This window comes from Erpetoichthys calabaricus, chromosome 8 (assembly GCF_900747795.2).
Source record: "Erpetoichthys calabaricus chromosome 8, fErpCal1.3, whole genome shotgun sequence".
Taxonomy (NCBI): Eukaryota; Metazoa; Chordata; class Cladistia; order Polypteriformes; family Polypteridae; genus Erpetoichthys; species Erpetoichthys calabaricus.
Window position 1 is genome coordinate 108,770,243 of NC_041401.2, and position 15,101 is coordinate 108,785,343.

General features: G+C 38.1%; 1 protein-coding gene across 1 annotated transcript in view; it reads left to right on the forward strand.

Moving 5' to 3' along the window:
- Window positions 1-15,101, forward strand: part of cntnap5b (contactin associated protein family member 5b) — a 544,617-nt gene that overhangs the window by 282,859 nt on the left and 246,657 nt on the right. The window contains exon 9 of the mRNA XM_028807238.2: window positions 4,816-4,959. Within this exon, the coding sequence (XP_028663071.1) occupies window positions 4,816-4,959 (144 nt within the window). The remainder of the gene's footprint in view (window positions 1-4,815; window positions 4,960-15,101) is intronic.

Genomic DNA, 15,101 nt, shown 5'->3' on the forward strand with positions numbered 1-15,101 from the left:
GTTGGGCCCTTGAGCAAGGCCCTTAACCTGCAATTGCTGAGTGCTTTGAGTAGTGAGAAAAGCTCTATATAAATGCAAAGAATTATTATTATCATCTCTGGAGAGACCTGAAAATTCCTATTCACTGGTGGTCTCCATCCAACCTGACAGAGCTTGAGAGTAGCTGTAGAGAAGAATGGCAGAAAATCCACAAATCCAGGTGTGTGAAGCTTGTTGCATCATGCCCAAAAAAAACTTTACACTTTAACTAAATATTTTGGTCTGAAATGTACTCATGTAGGAAATGGTCTGAAAACTTGTTTTGATGTGATATTTCACTTTTCGTATTCTTTACAGATTTGTAAAAATTGCTGAAATCCTGTTTTTGTTTAGTAATTCTAGGGTTTAAATTGTTGTTTGATATGGGAAAATGAATTTAACCAATTTCAGCACAATGCTGCAACATGTAAAAAGTAAAAGGGGTCTGGTTACTTTCTAAAAGCACTGTACATGGCCCCTCATTCATACTGTATATGTGTGATTTAAAATGAATTCATAGCAAATAAAGTAAACTTTGTTTGTCTGTACCCAATAGTGGCCAAATATTATGATCAAGAAACAAATCAGTATTTGCTGATGGTGAACTGAGTGGCAAAGGTTTAAAATTGTTAACCACAAGTCAAAAACATTCAACAGTTAGGGTGCAAAGGGATTGGGTGAAAGTTTGAAAATGGGACAAACCATAACTCAGGGTAGATAATGGGCAACATCAGAAGTCTGAAATTGTTTATTTGGATTAAATATTTGTTTTTGAACACATGAAGACTCTTTCCTTTATTAGTTACTAGCCATCCCCCGCGTCTCCGCCCGCATAGTAGTGAAACAGGACAGTGAGGAGGGCCCTGCCTGGCTCCCCACTCCTGACATCACGCTTCCCCCTCCCCTCGGCCCGCAGCCTTTGTCTTGGATTAGCGCAAATATATCGCTCCTGCAAGCAAACTATGGTTCTTAGAGCAATAGGAGAAGTTGCCAAATCAATGGAATGTTCAAGCAAATTATAGAAAAAAACCTGATCTACAACTGTTAAGTAGTTCTCTCATTTGCTAGCAAAGCGGAGATAAGTTATGCCCCAAGGCTGGAATATGAGTGAGGAGGGCCCGACCCCCCCTCCCCTCGGACTGCTGTGTGTCTCTCGGATTCGTGCAAATAAATCGTTACATCAAGTGAGCTATGATACTAGCATAATGAGACAAGTCGCAAAATCAAGCGGAATGTTCAAGCAAACTATAGAAAAAAACCTGATCTAAATTGTTTAAGTAGTTCTCTTGTTCGCTAGCTAAGCGGAGGTAAGGTATGGCCCGAGGCTGGAGCATGAGTGAGGAGGGCCCGACACCCCTCCCCTTGGTCTGCTGCGTTTCTCTCGGATTCGTGCAAATAAATCGGTACCGCAAGCAAACTATGATACTTTATGCATTGAGAGAATTCGCAAAATCCAGCGTAATGTTCAAGTAAATTATAGAAAAAAACCCTAACCAAAATCTGTTATGTAGTCCTCGCATGAAAAGTGGACAGACATACAGACAGATGTTGGATTTTATATATAGAGAGATTAAGATAAGATAAATGCCAAAGGCAGGCCCTTTTTCTTAAATAACCTAACATCTACAACGTCACAAAAAACTGCATCATGTCACCCATGTCCCTGTGTGAATTTTTTCTATCCATTTAAATGCTTGCTTCCCTCTGAAGGAATTTCGGCTTTCAAGTAACCTGTTTTCTAAGGCTTGTAAACCAAGTTGTTTTAAAACAAATATAATATTAAATTGCATACTTGCATCATTTTCCATGTAAAATTAGAGAGCATTCCAATAACTGTGAATGAAGTAGGATAACTTTTATACAAATACTGTACTATGCACTTTAGCATTGACATATAACTTAATTGGTCAAAAGTCATTTTATATGTGGCGTATTTGTGGTATATGTGTGGCAGCTTAATGATTTGATTTAATTTACTGTATGGCGGGTAGACAATATTTGAATTTGTCCACCTAACCCATTTTTTAAAGTCGCTGGGAAACAGGAACACAGTTGGCAGCAATTGGAAAGCTGTAAAAAGTGCAGTGCGAAACATTTAAAGATTACCCGCTTACGTATTAGTGTCTACATTCTACTGAGCATGTTTTGACAAATTAGTTTCCATTCAATATGTCCAGACATTTCCAGTGCTTTCAAAAAATGTGGCTATGGAGGAATCTCCAGGCAGTATCAGGATCAATGTAATACTTGTAAGGTAAATGCTACACTTCTAATCCTGACTCAAGGCGATGATCAAGAAATGACATTAGTCCATTAAAAACAGGTGGAGGTACATCCTTGGTGTTTTTTATGATGGTGAAGTTAATTATATTCAGTAGTAATTTTTATTAAAGGCAACTGGCAAACATATACTGTAACAGGCTTTAATGAATTTCTGCTTGCTTATTATGTATTTCCACATTGTAATTAACATGCGTTGACAGGCCAGAGACCTTTTTGATGACACCTTTTGTATGAGTGTCATTGAGTGAGAAGGAGCTAATCCTGAACTGGTTATGAGTAGATTCCCATTACTCACCTCCAAACCAGTGTGAACAGCTGGCATAAACTGCTTCAGGCTGTTAGATTTCTGCTTGCTACAGTTAAAGGACGGACTTTTACATACTGTGATATTCTGCTTTCTAAGTCAAGCCAGTTTGACCCTCGCTTCAGCACCTTCTGTAGATGACTGGAATCAAACACCACTTTTGTTAACTGCAAAGTCCATTTGTATTGGAGATGAAGACATTTGTTAGACACCCAATGAAAATGTGTTGAACTCTCATAAGGTATCATTTTGCCAAAGATGTTTTTAGAAGAATACGCTTTATATTATTCATGTTTTTTGTGTAATTTCTATTAATAAAAAAAGGACTGAAGGATAGTTGGACAACAGCGGTTTAATGTTGTAAAAAGGATTCAAATGGACACAGATAGAGGTTTGGTGGCAGCTGCCCGTATACTTGAAACTGGCTGCTAAAAGTGAAAGTTGTGGTTCAAAGTTTTACAGACTTCAGTCCAGAATAAGAACCAACAGACAGACAAACAGGGTGGTTTTAAAGACAGGCAGGTGAAGTGATGTCATCAGTGAAGGAACCGGAAGTGACATCCTCAGGGCTGGAACCAAAAGTGATGTCTTTGGGGTCAGAGCTGGGAGTGACGTCATCGGGCCCGGAACCGGAAGTGATGTTACCGAATCCAGGCAATATTTCCCATGGTCAGTCTGCCAATCAAAAAGAGAAAGGATCAATGCACCTTGTCATCCCCTGGTCTGGCGTAGAATTACCTTCATTTGAGCCCTTCAGCTGCCTCCCAATGTGCACGTGTGTGACAATGTATAATATGCACGGACAATATATAGGGGTGAGCGCATAGGCAAATGAGAGAAATGCAGACAAGAAAGGGTTATACAGGACCACGGAAGGTGGTCAATGCTTTACCCTTTGGAATAAAGTAGAACTTGTACTGACAGTAACATGGTACACTATGATATGTCAGTGTGAAAAGGAGGCCACCAGGAGGCAATATGACCTATTCTTGGAGAGAGTGACCCAGACTTAATTCCACTGTTTGCACAGAAGTAAATAAATTGCACAGATAGGTGAGGAAGAAGTTGGCTGAGATTCTCCTGTTTGATGGGTGGTAGCAAGGTAGTCCATTAACTAGTATATGAAATTTTGTTGCATATTATGGAGGACAGGGTACTTCATGACTACTAGGAGCAGGGCCGGATTTATATGAAAAGAGGCCCTAGGCTATTCCACTTATGAGGCCCTTTCACCTTCCATTTTTAAGTTTGTAAATTACATGAGAGATAATAAAATTTTGCTAACAATTTGAATGTAGGCCCCTCTTGATCTTGAGGCCCTAGGCTGAAGCCTAGTTAGCCTATAGGAAAATCCGGCCCTGACTAGGAGTGCCCGGCCTTTTAAGTGGATATCCAAGTACTTACAGTGGAAGTTACTGACCATGGAAGTAGTTACTTGGATTGCCCACTCCTGCAAAAGGTTTAAGGTAATTTCTTAGCCAATGAGTTTGAAGATGAAAGGCTAGTAAGGACAAAGGTTTGACTAGATGTTGATCTGATGATGCTGATGGTGAAAAATGTAATGATATTAAATGAAAGCAAGTTGAAAAGGAAAAAAAAACAGCTGCATAATGTATACAGAAGAAGTAGCTCCAGTGCTAAGAGTAGGGTTTATGAAGGCATAAGAGAGCATTATTACAGAAAAGGCAAACGATAACCCAAAAAGATTCTTTCCATTTTTTAGAATTAAAAGTAGGTGGAGTGTATGAGAGAGTGTAAAATATACACAAAATATACTGTTATGAAGCAGCTATACAGCAAAACATATACTGTACAAGACGTTTAAGCAAACTGAGATTAAGAGATGACATGGCTGAAGTGTTCAGAATTGCAAAGGGAGTTAGTATCCTGAAGCTTTTTAAGGATACATTTTGCACAAACATCAGAATGCAACCATAGACACATGGAATAAGTTACCGATTAGTGTGGTAGACAGTAGTAGCGTGGGGATTTTCAAATTTTGACTTAACATCACTTTTGGGAAATTCAGTGAATGTAATTGATGGCTTTGTTGATCTGAATGGTTTGTTCTTGTCAAAAACTGTTTTGGAGGGCAACGAAATGCAGGAACTAAGAATTTCACAATTAACAAATACCACATACTGAATCCACTCTCTGTACAGCATGTACATATGTCCTGGATGGTGAACTTCACTGTTTTTATTTCATAGGCCATGGCCTGGGTGATGGACTTTGGCATACTGTAAGCCTGAGCACTCGAGGATTTCAGGTCTCTGTAAGGCTTGACAATGACATGCCCAACGTGCTGGAATCTAACTCTGTAATTGGCTCTGGAGACAGTTTTTTCTTTGGAGGTAAGTTTCAGTTTGTTATGCAGCTTGGTATATAAAAGAAAAAAATGGAAATCCAAAAAAAGACACACAGTTGCACAGCTAATTTAATTTATGCTTTCAAAACAAAATATGCATCACATACATACCTTTTATATTATATATAAACAAGCTCCAGTCCTTTCTGATCATATACTAAATAAACAGGTTTTGATAACAATATTGAAATAAACAATAAATCTTACATCAGTAGATGTATTGGAGTTTCAGTCCTGGTGGGATTTTTACATCAGCTCCAGTAATCCACCTGATTTTCTGTTTCTGTTAGTTTTCCAAATTTGGTGCCCACATCAAACTGAAGGAGAGGCTTTCAGTCACAATAAGGTTGCATTTTGAGATCATGTGTGAAGTCAAAGGCTTATACTATGAATAATCTTTAATAATCAATGACTTTTCCAAACTCTGAGAAGATTCATGCAGATTTAGATAACGTTTCAGTAAAATGTTCACAGCATAAGATCAATCCATCCATTATCCAACCCGCTATTTCCTAACTACAGGGTCACAGAGGTCTGCTGAAGCAAATCCCAGCCAACACAGGGCACAAGGCAGGAAACAAACCCCAGGCAGGGCGCCAGCCCACCGCAGACAGCATAAGATAATATGTTTAAATATATTTCATATATTTAAGACAACCGGATAAAACAAAGTTTGACAGCTAAAGACTGAAGTTAGAAGACAATGCCCTGTAAGCCACTGGGCTGTTCTGGAGTTTTCTTTTTCTTACTATGTTATCCTGTCTAATTTTGTTTTAACGTTAGGCAGGGTCAATAACTGTGTTTGTGATTTGTTCAATCACTAGCTGTGTAGCCCAGCTTTGTAAGTCAGTAGGCACACATTATTGCACTATTGGTTAGAGTGTATCAGAAGAAATATTTTTTAACACTAAGGGCTAATATTATTGTCAGGCAGTGTGGTGTAGTGGTTATCGTCTTCAACCTAGGACTTCAAACCATGAGGAGGAGCAAATCAATTCACCTGCATTTGCTCCAACTGGAAAAAACAAAAGACATGTAGCTAAGTAATCTTGGATAAAGGCATCAGTCACATAATTAGTAATAAAAATAATAGTATTAGGTCACTGGAACTGTTTACTCTTAAACATGCTATACACAATTTTCCATGAGTAAAACATTCCTGCTTTTCTTAGTGACTTAGCTTTTGTTGATGGCCAATGCAAAACACAATTTTTATTATTTTTTATCTGAAAGGAGTAATTAGTAGGAATAATATGAAATTTGAATATATATTATTATCATTATTAGATGTTTATGCTTTGATTTGTTTGCATTGTTCACTCAAGTACAATATTTCATTTTGCATTTTTCATCAGTTGTAGTCCCCCTTTAAAGTTTGCAGATATGAGATGTACAGTAATCCCTCCTCCATCGCGGGGGTTGCGTTCCAGAGCCACCCGCGAAATAAGGAAATCCGCGAAGTAGAAACCATATGTTTATATGGTTATTTTTATATTGTCATGCTTGGGTCACAGATTTGTGCAGAAACACAGGAGGTTGTAGAGAGACAGGAACGTTATTCAAACACTGCAAACAAACATTTGTCTCTTTTTCAAAAGTTTAAACTGTGCTCCATGACAAGACAGAGATGACAGTTCTGTCTCACAATTAAAAGAATGCAAACATATCTTCCTCTTCAAAGGAGTGCGTGTCAGGAGCACAGAATGTCACATAGATAGAGAAAACAATCTCTAGCAAACAAATCAATAGGGCTGTTTGGCTTTTAAGTATGCGAAGCACTGCAGCACAAAGCTGTTGAAGGCAGTAGCTCACACCCCCTCCGTCAGGAGCAGGGAGAGAGAGAGAGAGAGAGAGAGAGACAGAGTTTGTTTTTCAGTCAAAAATCAATACGTGCCCTTCGAGCTTTTAAGTATGCGAAGCACCGTGCAGCATGTCGTTTCAGGAAGCAGCTGCACAAAAGATAGCAACGTGAAGATAATCTTTCAGCATTTTTAGACGAGCGTCCGTATCGTCTAGGTGTGCGAACAACCCCCCTGCTCAATCCCCATACGTCAGGATCAGAGAAAGTCAGCGCAAGAGAGAGAGAAAAGTAAGCAATCTAGCTTCTCAGCCATCTGCGAATAGCGTCCCTTGTATGAAATCAACTGGGCAAACCAACTGAGGAAGCATGTACCAGAAATTAAAAGACCCATTGTCCGCAGAAATCCGCGAACCAGCAAAAAATCTGCGATATATATTTAAATATGCTTACATATAAAATCCGCAATGGAGTGAAGCCGCGAAAGGCGAAGCGCGATATAGCGAGGGATCACTGTATACGCAAAGCACAGTTTGAAGTGGATATACATAAGTGCCGTTACCCCGTGTGTTACACTGATGTGTTAACGTGAAGAGCAAGGAGAATGAAGCACTCAAGAGCTACTATCTAATACCAATGTTTATCCCTTGGAAATTGTGGTATACCAATTGAAGAGTGGGAGTGTTTAGGGGGTCAGTTTTCAGCACCTTGACTGAAGGCTGGAGTTTGACAAAGTGGAATAGATAACCAAGATGAGAGCTAGTACCCATCTAAGAGTGGCAGTAGTCAACAGTAAAAAGAGGGGCTTGCTAACCATTGAACTTTACGTCTCTTTTGATCTTCGACAAACTTTCTCTTCGCATTTCACAGCATGATCACATCTCATTTTCCCTGTCTAGGACACCACCTTGTCTTCAATGATCCATCTACCATATTGGTTAGTGGTATTATTCATGTGGCCTGTCATTCACCTCTACTGCATCTATAAAGCACGCTGTCAGCACAGAGCATCTATGTTAGCATAACATTAATAAATATCAACAAATAAAACAAAATGTCCGCTTATTTTCTTTTTCGTATAAGCTCACCAAATTTTAATCAAATCCGACAAAGCATTTATTGAGATTTTGGGGTATTTATTTTCTTTGCTGTGGGGGTGGGGGGGATCTTTACCTCTAAATATTAAAATACTGAATCATCCTTTCTTTACAAAAGTAGATATACCATCCTGCCAAATTTCAGAATTCTAGCTAAATGGGAAATAGTTTTTTTGTTGATGAATGAATAAGTGAACGAGTCCGTCAACTCTGTATTGTACATATACAGATGAGCAAATGTACACATTACTTAAAAGCTGTCCATCAGAGAGGATTTCTAGGCAGTAAAACAATAAAAACATCATTTTCAATAAAGTGGTAATAGAATATTTGGAAAAAGACAGTGACACATGGATATGCACAACATTTCCACTTCATCTTTAAGACCATTTCTGCCTACTCACATTTATCATTCTTTCAGTAGGGTACTTAAGCATTTCCAAAGATATGCGAAAACTGACCTTAGGTCTTTTTCATACTACAGTCATCTTTCTGTAGTCTTTGATTCCTCACAATGGTCTGGAGTAGAGTAAGGTCTATCTTAATATTAGAGACAGAAAGAGAGAGAGAGATCAGGCCAGGGAAGAGAACCACCACACCAACCTGACGACTTTAAATTAACTTTAAATATCCTTTTTTTTCTGATGAGACTTTCTAAATTTTCCTTTCTACTAACTTTGCAGATTATTTAATAATACACAAAATTTCAAAGTGAAAACATTAGAAGTAAATAATCTTTTAAATAAACCCTGTGGTTGCTCTACTATGATGAGGTATTCTATTGTCTTTTATGGCCATACATTGAAACGTTTGAAGCCTTTTTATTGGTCTGAAGCTTTTGCAGTCCTGCACTGTTTGTTTTTGGTCATGTCTGAAGCAGCCATCCTCTTTTGCTCACTATGAAAATTGCACACTTATATGTTGTTTTAGACTAATGGACTCATCGTTCTGCTTGTGCTCTTTATAATCAATACACATGAGTAAAAATGGTCAATTATGTGGGCATGGGTATCGCACTAGAGAAAATTGAACTAAATCACACTGTACTGTATGTGCACATAATTTTTATTACAACAAGAAACTGAGCAATTTCTACAGTTTATGTCATTTTGGAATAATTTTACTGACCGTCAGACTTTTTTCCATAGATTCACAGACAGCCTTAACATATAAGGTTACTGACAGCGGGAAACCCTAATGTCAAAAAGCCTCAGGCAGAAGAGAAGACTCTGTTTATGAGTCCTGCGTAGACCAACACTTGAGGGTGGAAGATGATGAACTGCTTGTTTGCTCAGTATCTTGTAGTTGGAATTTTACAGGGCACTGAATGAAGTGGCGTGCATTGGTGGGCTAATTGTGTCCCCAAGGTTGCCAGCTGCCTGCAGGAAACCCACAATATGAAACTACTGAAGCCCTGTTATCTGAGGACAAGAGCAAGGAGCCGAGCAGCACTCTGTAGTGCCTTTGGTATTAAGAAATGCATATGAGTGTTTGTCTGCATTTGGTTTGGTTTTGGTATAATTTAAAATTTGTTGACTTGCATAGCAGAGTTGCATAGACCTAGCCAATTAACAATAATTTAGCAGTATAATTACCTAAAAATAGAATTTATTTATTCTATTTTTCTTTACTGGTTTGCTAGATCTTGTCTGTCATTCTTTCAGGGTTTTTGAATTTGTAGAATCCAATTCTTCACTTTATTTTTTGGCATAATGTCATTTTTACTATCTTTATATATAATATGCTACCGTGGCTGTTCATTTGTCTGTCCAGGATTTTAAATCACCTGTAGCTCGCAAACCGTTTTGCCTATTGATGTGAAATTTGGTACACATATACAGTACTATGTGACGTCTACTATCCACTTTCAGGGTGATGATTGACCTCCAAGGATATTCCTCTTTTTATTTTTATTTTATTTTATTGTAGAATCAACTCTTGGCAGTGGCCAGCAGGCCGCCGTTCTCATCCCTACCACCTTTGCTGTTACTTCCCCTACCTCTTCATATCTTAAATTATTCTTGAGGCAGATTGAAGACTTAAGTGCCAGCCTAACTGAAAAATTAAAGAAAACGTACTAAGTAATTGCAACATAAACACTGACTTAATCAGTTTTAACATGAAAAGATGCAGGCAGAAGAAGAGACTAAGCAGGCCGCTTGGGTGGAGAAAAGAAGAGCTGCACAGGAAGCAGCAAGCGCATCAACCTCTGAGCAAACAAATGCTAAATGTACAGAGAAAGAGGAATGCTCAAGTCAAGTGTATTCACTGCATGATGGCCGTTACTGGTGTTATTATGATTTTTGTCATTTTTATAATATTATTGTACCACCATTTTCAGTTGCAGTTGTCATCCATTTTGTACTTTTCAATACCTGCAGCCATATTGTTAGTTAAGTCTGGCTCTCCATAACTACCAGAAGTACGACATGTGCCATCGTAACGCTGACAATGTATATAGCAGTTAACTACTACCAATGTCCAAGTTTCTGGACATTGTGTAAAATGTTTATGGTACATTTAGCTATTTAAATCTATTTAGGGAGTTAAGACTTGTGTTTTTTCTCAGTTTGATTTCCAGTTTGTGTTTTGGGCTTTGGTAATTTTGTTTCGTCATCTTTTTAGCTTTTCATCCCTGCCTGTCCTTGTATTGATGTCACTTCCATCTCTTAGTTTTAGATGTAATCTTATGCTATGCTGTTTTTTCAACATGGTAGGACATCATTACCATGAGATGATCATACTCTCCAACACATTATATTATCCAGCAAAAAAATGGGCGAGGGAGCTTTTCCATAAATGCATTTATGATCAATGCAGATTGTGTAATGGTAGGACATATTGCACATTAAAAAACCTGCTATAGTCTCTTTAGAGGCTTTGTACCATCATTTGCTATTAAAGTTTTGCTGTAATAAACTATTTTGAAAAAAGCTGGAAACCCCTGTGAAATATTGTACAGAAACGTACAATTATCATAATGATTAAAAATTTAATGTAAAATTCAAACTAACACATGTCTACAAGTGCAGACATTTCCGAAAATAACTTATTTCAGTTTTTTTTTGTTTTAACCTAAGGAGAAAAGTTTTTATTTAGTGATCAACCACACATGATGCAGCTCCTCGACTTGTTAACAAGCTTTTAAATGGAGTCATGTGTGGCAGAGCAGGAAGAGACCTACAACACGCCGTGCTGTGAGTCCCAGTGAGATGATGTGTGAAAAAACATTCCAAATAAAGCAAAATATCATGCTGGGGTTTCTGTTGGGAACCATATTTCTGTACTTCACACAGAAAATCCCTATTTTTCTCTCAGCTTTTAAGAGAATAGGTCAACGTTTTCAAACAACAAATGATGTTTCTAGAAGTAAAGGATCTGAAAGGCCCAAAGCTACTCCAGGCAGGGATGACCACAATCTGAAATTTATGGTCCTGAAAGAAAAGAAAAAAAAGCTTGGAATAATTGTTAGAAAAGTAAGACCTCAGACGGTCGGTTGTCTTTTGCTGGTTTTATGGGTAGAAGTTGCAAGAACAAGCCACTAATGTCTGAGGAAAATATCAAGCACAGAGTGCAGTTTTTGTCAGAGTGTGGGAATTTTGATGCAGTGTAGTTCAGCAGAGTTGTTGGGAGTGATGAATCACAGTTTGAGTTATACTTTGATGTTCCAGGCAGATGTCTTCATAGACTTGGTGAGAAATATAATAGTGAATGGATCTCAATGACAGTTAAGCAATGGAAAGAAGAGGTAATGCTAGTGACAATTCACTTAAGTTTAATCAGGTTTAGTAAGTGCAGTTCAGGTGTTCTAGCATAGGCTGAGGACGATCACAGAGCTTTTGTTCTGGCTCACAATGTCAGGGTCTGCATGTGTTTTACATGTTTTTGCCATATATTTATGGATTGATTGGTATGAGTTAGCGTTATTGAGTTTACATAATTCCACCCACATTTGCCACTGCAAGCAGACAAACAAGCAATAAATTTGCCCTTACCTCAACAAAGTAGGACATTGAATCTCTGATAAAATGCATTATTTCAGTTTACTTTTCTTGCCATAAGCATGTCTCAAAACGCAGAAGATACATTTTCTTGAACTGAGATTTTTGCTACCAAATGTCAGGTCAATAGGTGAAACGGTTTGCGAGCTACTGGTGATTTAAAATCCTGGACAAACAAACAGACAACCACTGTAGCGTATTATAAAAGAAGACCAGTTCCCAGTTTGGGGATTAACTTGTCCTGCCTTATATGTAAAACATTTTTAAACCTGTTCTGCTGAACCCCGACTGTCTCCACACCTCTCAGTTTATCCCTTTTAAAGTTTGCCGCATATGCTCAAAATTTGCCCTACATAAGTTAAGTTAAAAGTTGTATCCACACTCTGCCCAAACACTGAGAATTGTATAAAATTTTGGTCACTTGACCCTAATGTTTCGAAGACCTCAATACCCTGCGTTCTATCCTGGTTATTACAGAATACTAAATATAGACAGGCTTCACCCCATGTTGGTGTTCTCACATACTATATTAAAAACAGTCACTGCCTACGTCTAAAAAATCCTGCTCCTGCACTCCACTATTTGTAAGGTTCACTATGATTAATACTGCTGAGTATAGGGGAATATTGACTAACTTCCCACAACTTAGAAGTTTCAACGATCAGAAGTTATTTTTCAGCAAGTGAATGCTGCTGCCCACACTACAAAGACCACCAAGAAGTGTCTTGAGAAGAAGACCACCAGTCTTATGTTTTGGTTTGTTCACAGTCCAGATTTAAACCCTGTTGAGAATATTTAGTCTCACATTACATACAAACTGCTGGGAAACATTTTTACACTACTGATCATCTAAACCTGAGTGGAGCAGTATTTTCTGTAAAAAAGCTATCTGGAAGTTTACCCATAAGGCTTCACCATTTAAGGAACATACTACCACAATCTAAGGTATTTTATCTATTTAAAAATTTTTTTCTAATTCCCTGACCACTCATTTGCTGTTAAAAACAAGAAAAACTAAATATCTTGCAAACGCAGGCTTGGCCAATATTTGGCCACAGAGTACGGTAATATCAATATAAGAGGTTTCTCTTCATTAGTTCATTAGAAGCTGCGGACTGAATCAGACACCATTCTGCAGTATGTTTCAGTTAGCAGCCAGACCACAAATGCATCACTAACTGGGAGCCACTAGAATACGTGACATCAGGGTGCAGTGAACCACAAGATCAGTTCAGTCTTGATTCCATAGCTACACCTTACAGGCCACGATTATTCTTCTCTGGGTTTGCTCCATTCAATGAGAGACATTGCTCCTAGGAAGACATATTTAGACTAACGAACAAGGCTTCAGAGAATTCAACATATCTTTTTCAAAGGACTCCTGCTAAGAAGGAAAAATCCACTGTTTACTTTAAAATAATGCAACATATTGTTAAAATAATGCTGACATAATTAACTGTGGAACTAATATGATTTACAGTTTCATACAATAGTAAATCTTTGGGGAGTCTGACTGTATAATGCACAGTAAATAGGATTAAATTAACCGTTAAGTAGAATTTAATTACAATGTAATTTATTTAAATATATTTTCCAATGTTGACAAAACATCACCCAAATAAGGTGAAAGAAGATAAATAAACTGAGCAAAGAACAATAAAAGGATTTATAAGCAAAAGGGAATTTCAAAAAATTCTGCTTTTGTTGCAACATGTGATCCCTAATATTTAAATAACTTCTGAAGTTGGTGAAGTCAGGTGACTGTGCCAAAGTCGAAACTGTACCTCAGTGTAATAGACTCTTAGAGGAATGTAATCTTTGAAAGAGTAAAAACATTACAAAAGGAGCTCACTGGAAAAAAAAGCATACAATACTTATTAAAAAGTAAGCTCTCCAGAAGTCAATGTGATTCTTTTTAATTATAAGGATTAGAATTTCTAGGAGCTGTAGAAGAGTTTGCATTATCTGCAAAAGAAAAAAAAACATTGAAATATGGCTGCTGAGAGTACATTAGAAATTTCTAGGCACTTTCATTTGATTACTGTTGCTGTATTTATGATGAACGTAGTCAGCATGCTCAGCAAGTTAGCAGAAGTAACAAAGAGAAAGGTCAGTTTTTGGAAAGGATGTTGTGGTGACATCCTTCGAAGAAGAGGCAGTATTGCTTCAAGTTTGGTACGAGTATTGTTTGTAGGTTTTTGCACTTTGGTATTTAAATGGAAATTATGGTCTACAACACCTAATTGAAAGGTTAGGAGCATGCACTGATACCACCACACGACAAACCAACTCAGAATCCCAGATTAGGACCTGAGTGCAGCAATGCAATGGGTGACACCTCAGCACCACACTAGGTCAGATGGAGTGGAACCAGTGTGAGGTTTTTTATGGTGGCTGGAGTACCAATTCTGACACCAACCCCCAGGTTTTTCCCTGCAGGTTGGAGGGCCTACATGCAGGGCTGGATGCAGATTAACACCATACCCAGGATGGAGCAGTTGCAGGTTAAGGCCCTTGCTCAAGGGCCCAACGGAGTAGAGTCACTTTTGGCATTTATGGGATTTGAACCGGCAACCTTCTAATTACCAGTGGAGATCCCTAGCCTCAGAGCTACTACTCCACCCTACTCCTTATTGAGGAAGAAAATAAAAGAACTAAAGATTTGAGCCTGGTAAATTAAAGAGAACAATTAACTGTACCTGTGAAAAGAAGCGATATGATAAAGGTGTGAAGGTTTTCTCCTTCTATCAGTTGTTAGCAGATCTTTTGGTCAAAGGCATCAGGAAAAAATAGACAGGGATATTCACAGATCTGAATGGTAGGAAGCTAAATCAGCACAGTGTTAAAAGTTTATCTGCTATGTACTTGATATCAAAAGTGAATGAGTTTTCAGAAGGATCTACAGCAGTGTTTCCCATCAACTGGGTCGCAAGCTGTCACCGTTGGGTTATGAGTTCCTATTGTTTACAATGGCGGTGTGTTATATAGTGTGTTGCGAAGCGAGTCTCATTCAATGCCCTCCCAGTTTGATAATCACGCTTGATTCACCCTAACAATCGCACTCTATTCACCAAGGGGGGACCCAGGTGGGTCACAAACACAGTTACATCGAAAAAAGAACAGGTTTTGTGATTTGACACCAAAAAGAAACAGAAACGCTGATCTAGCGTGAACAATGAACAATGTCTAGGTGAGAAATAATTAATAGATGTTTTGACAAGAGGACTACAGA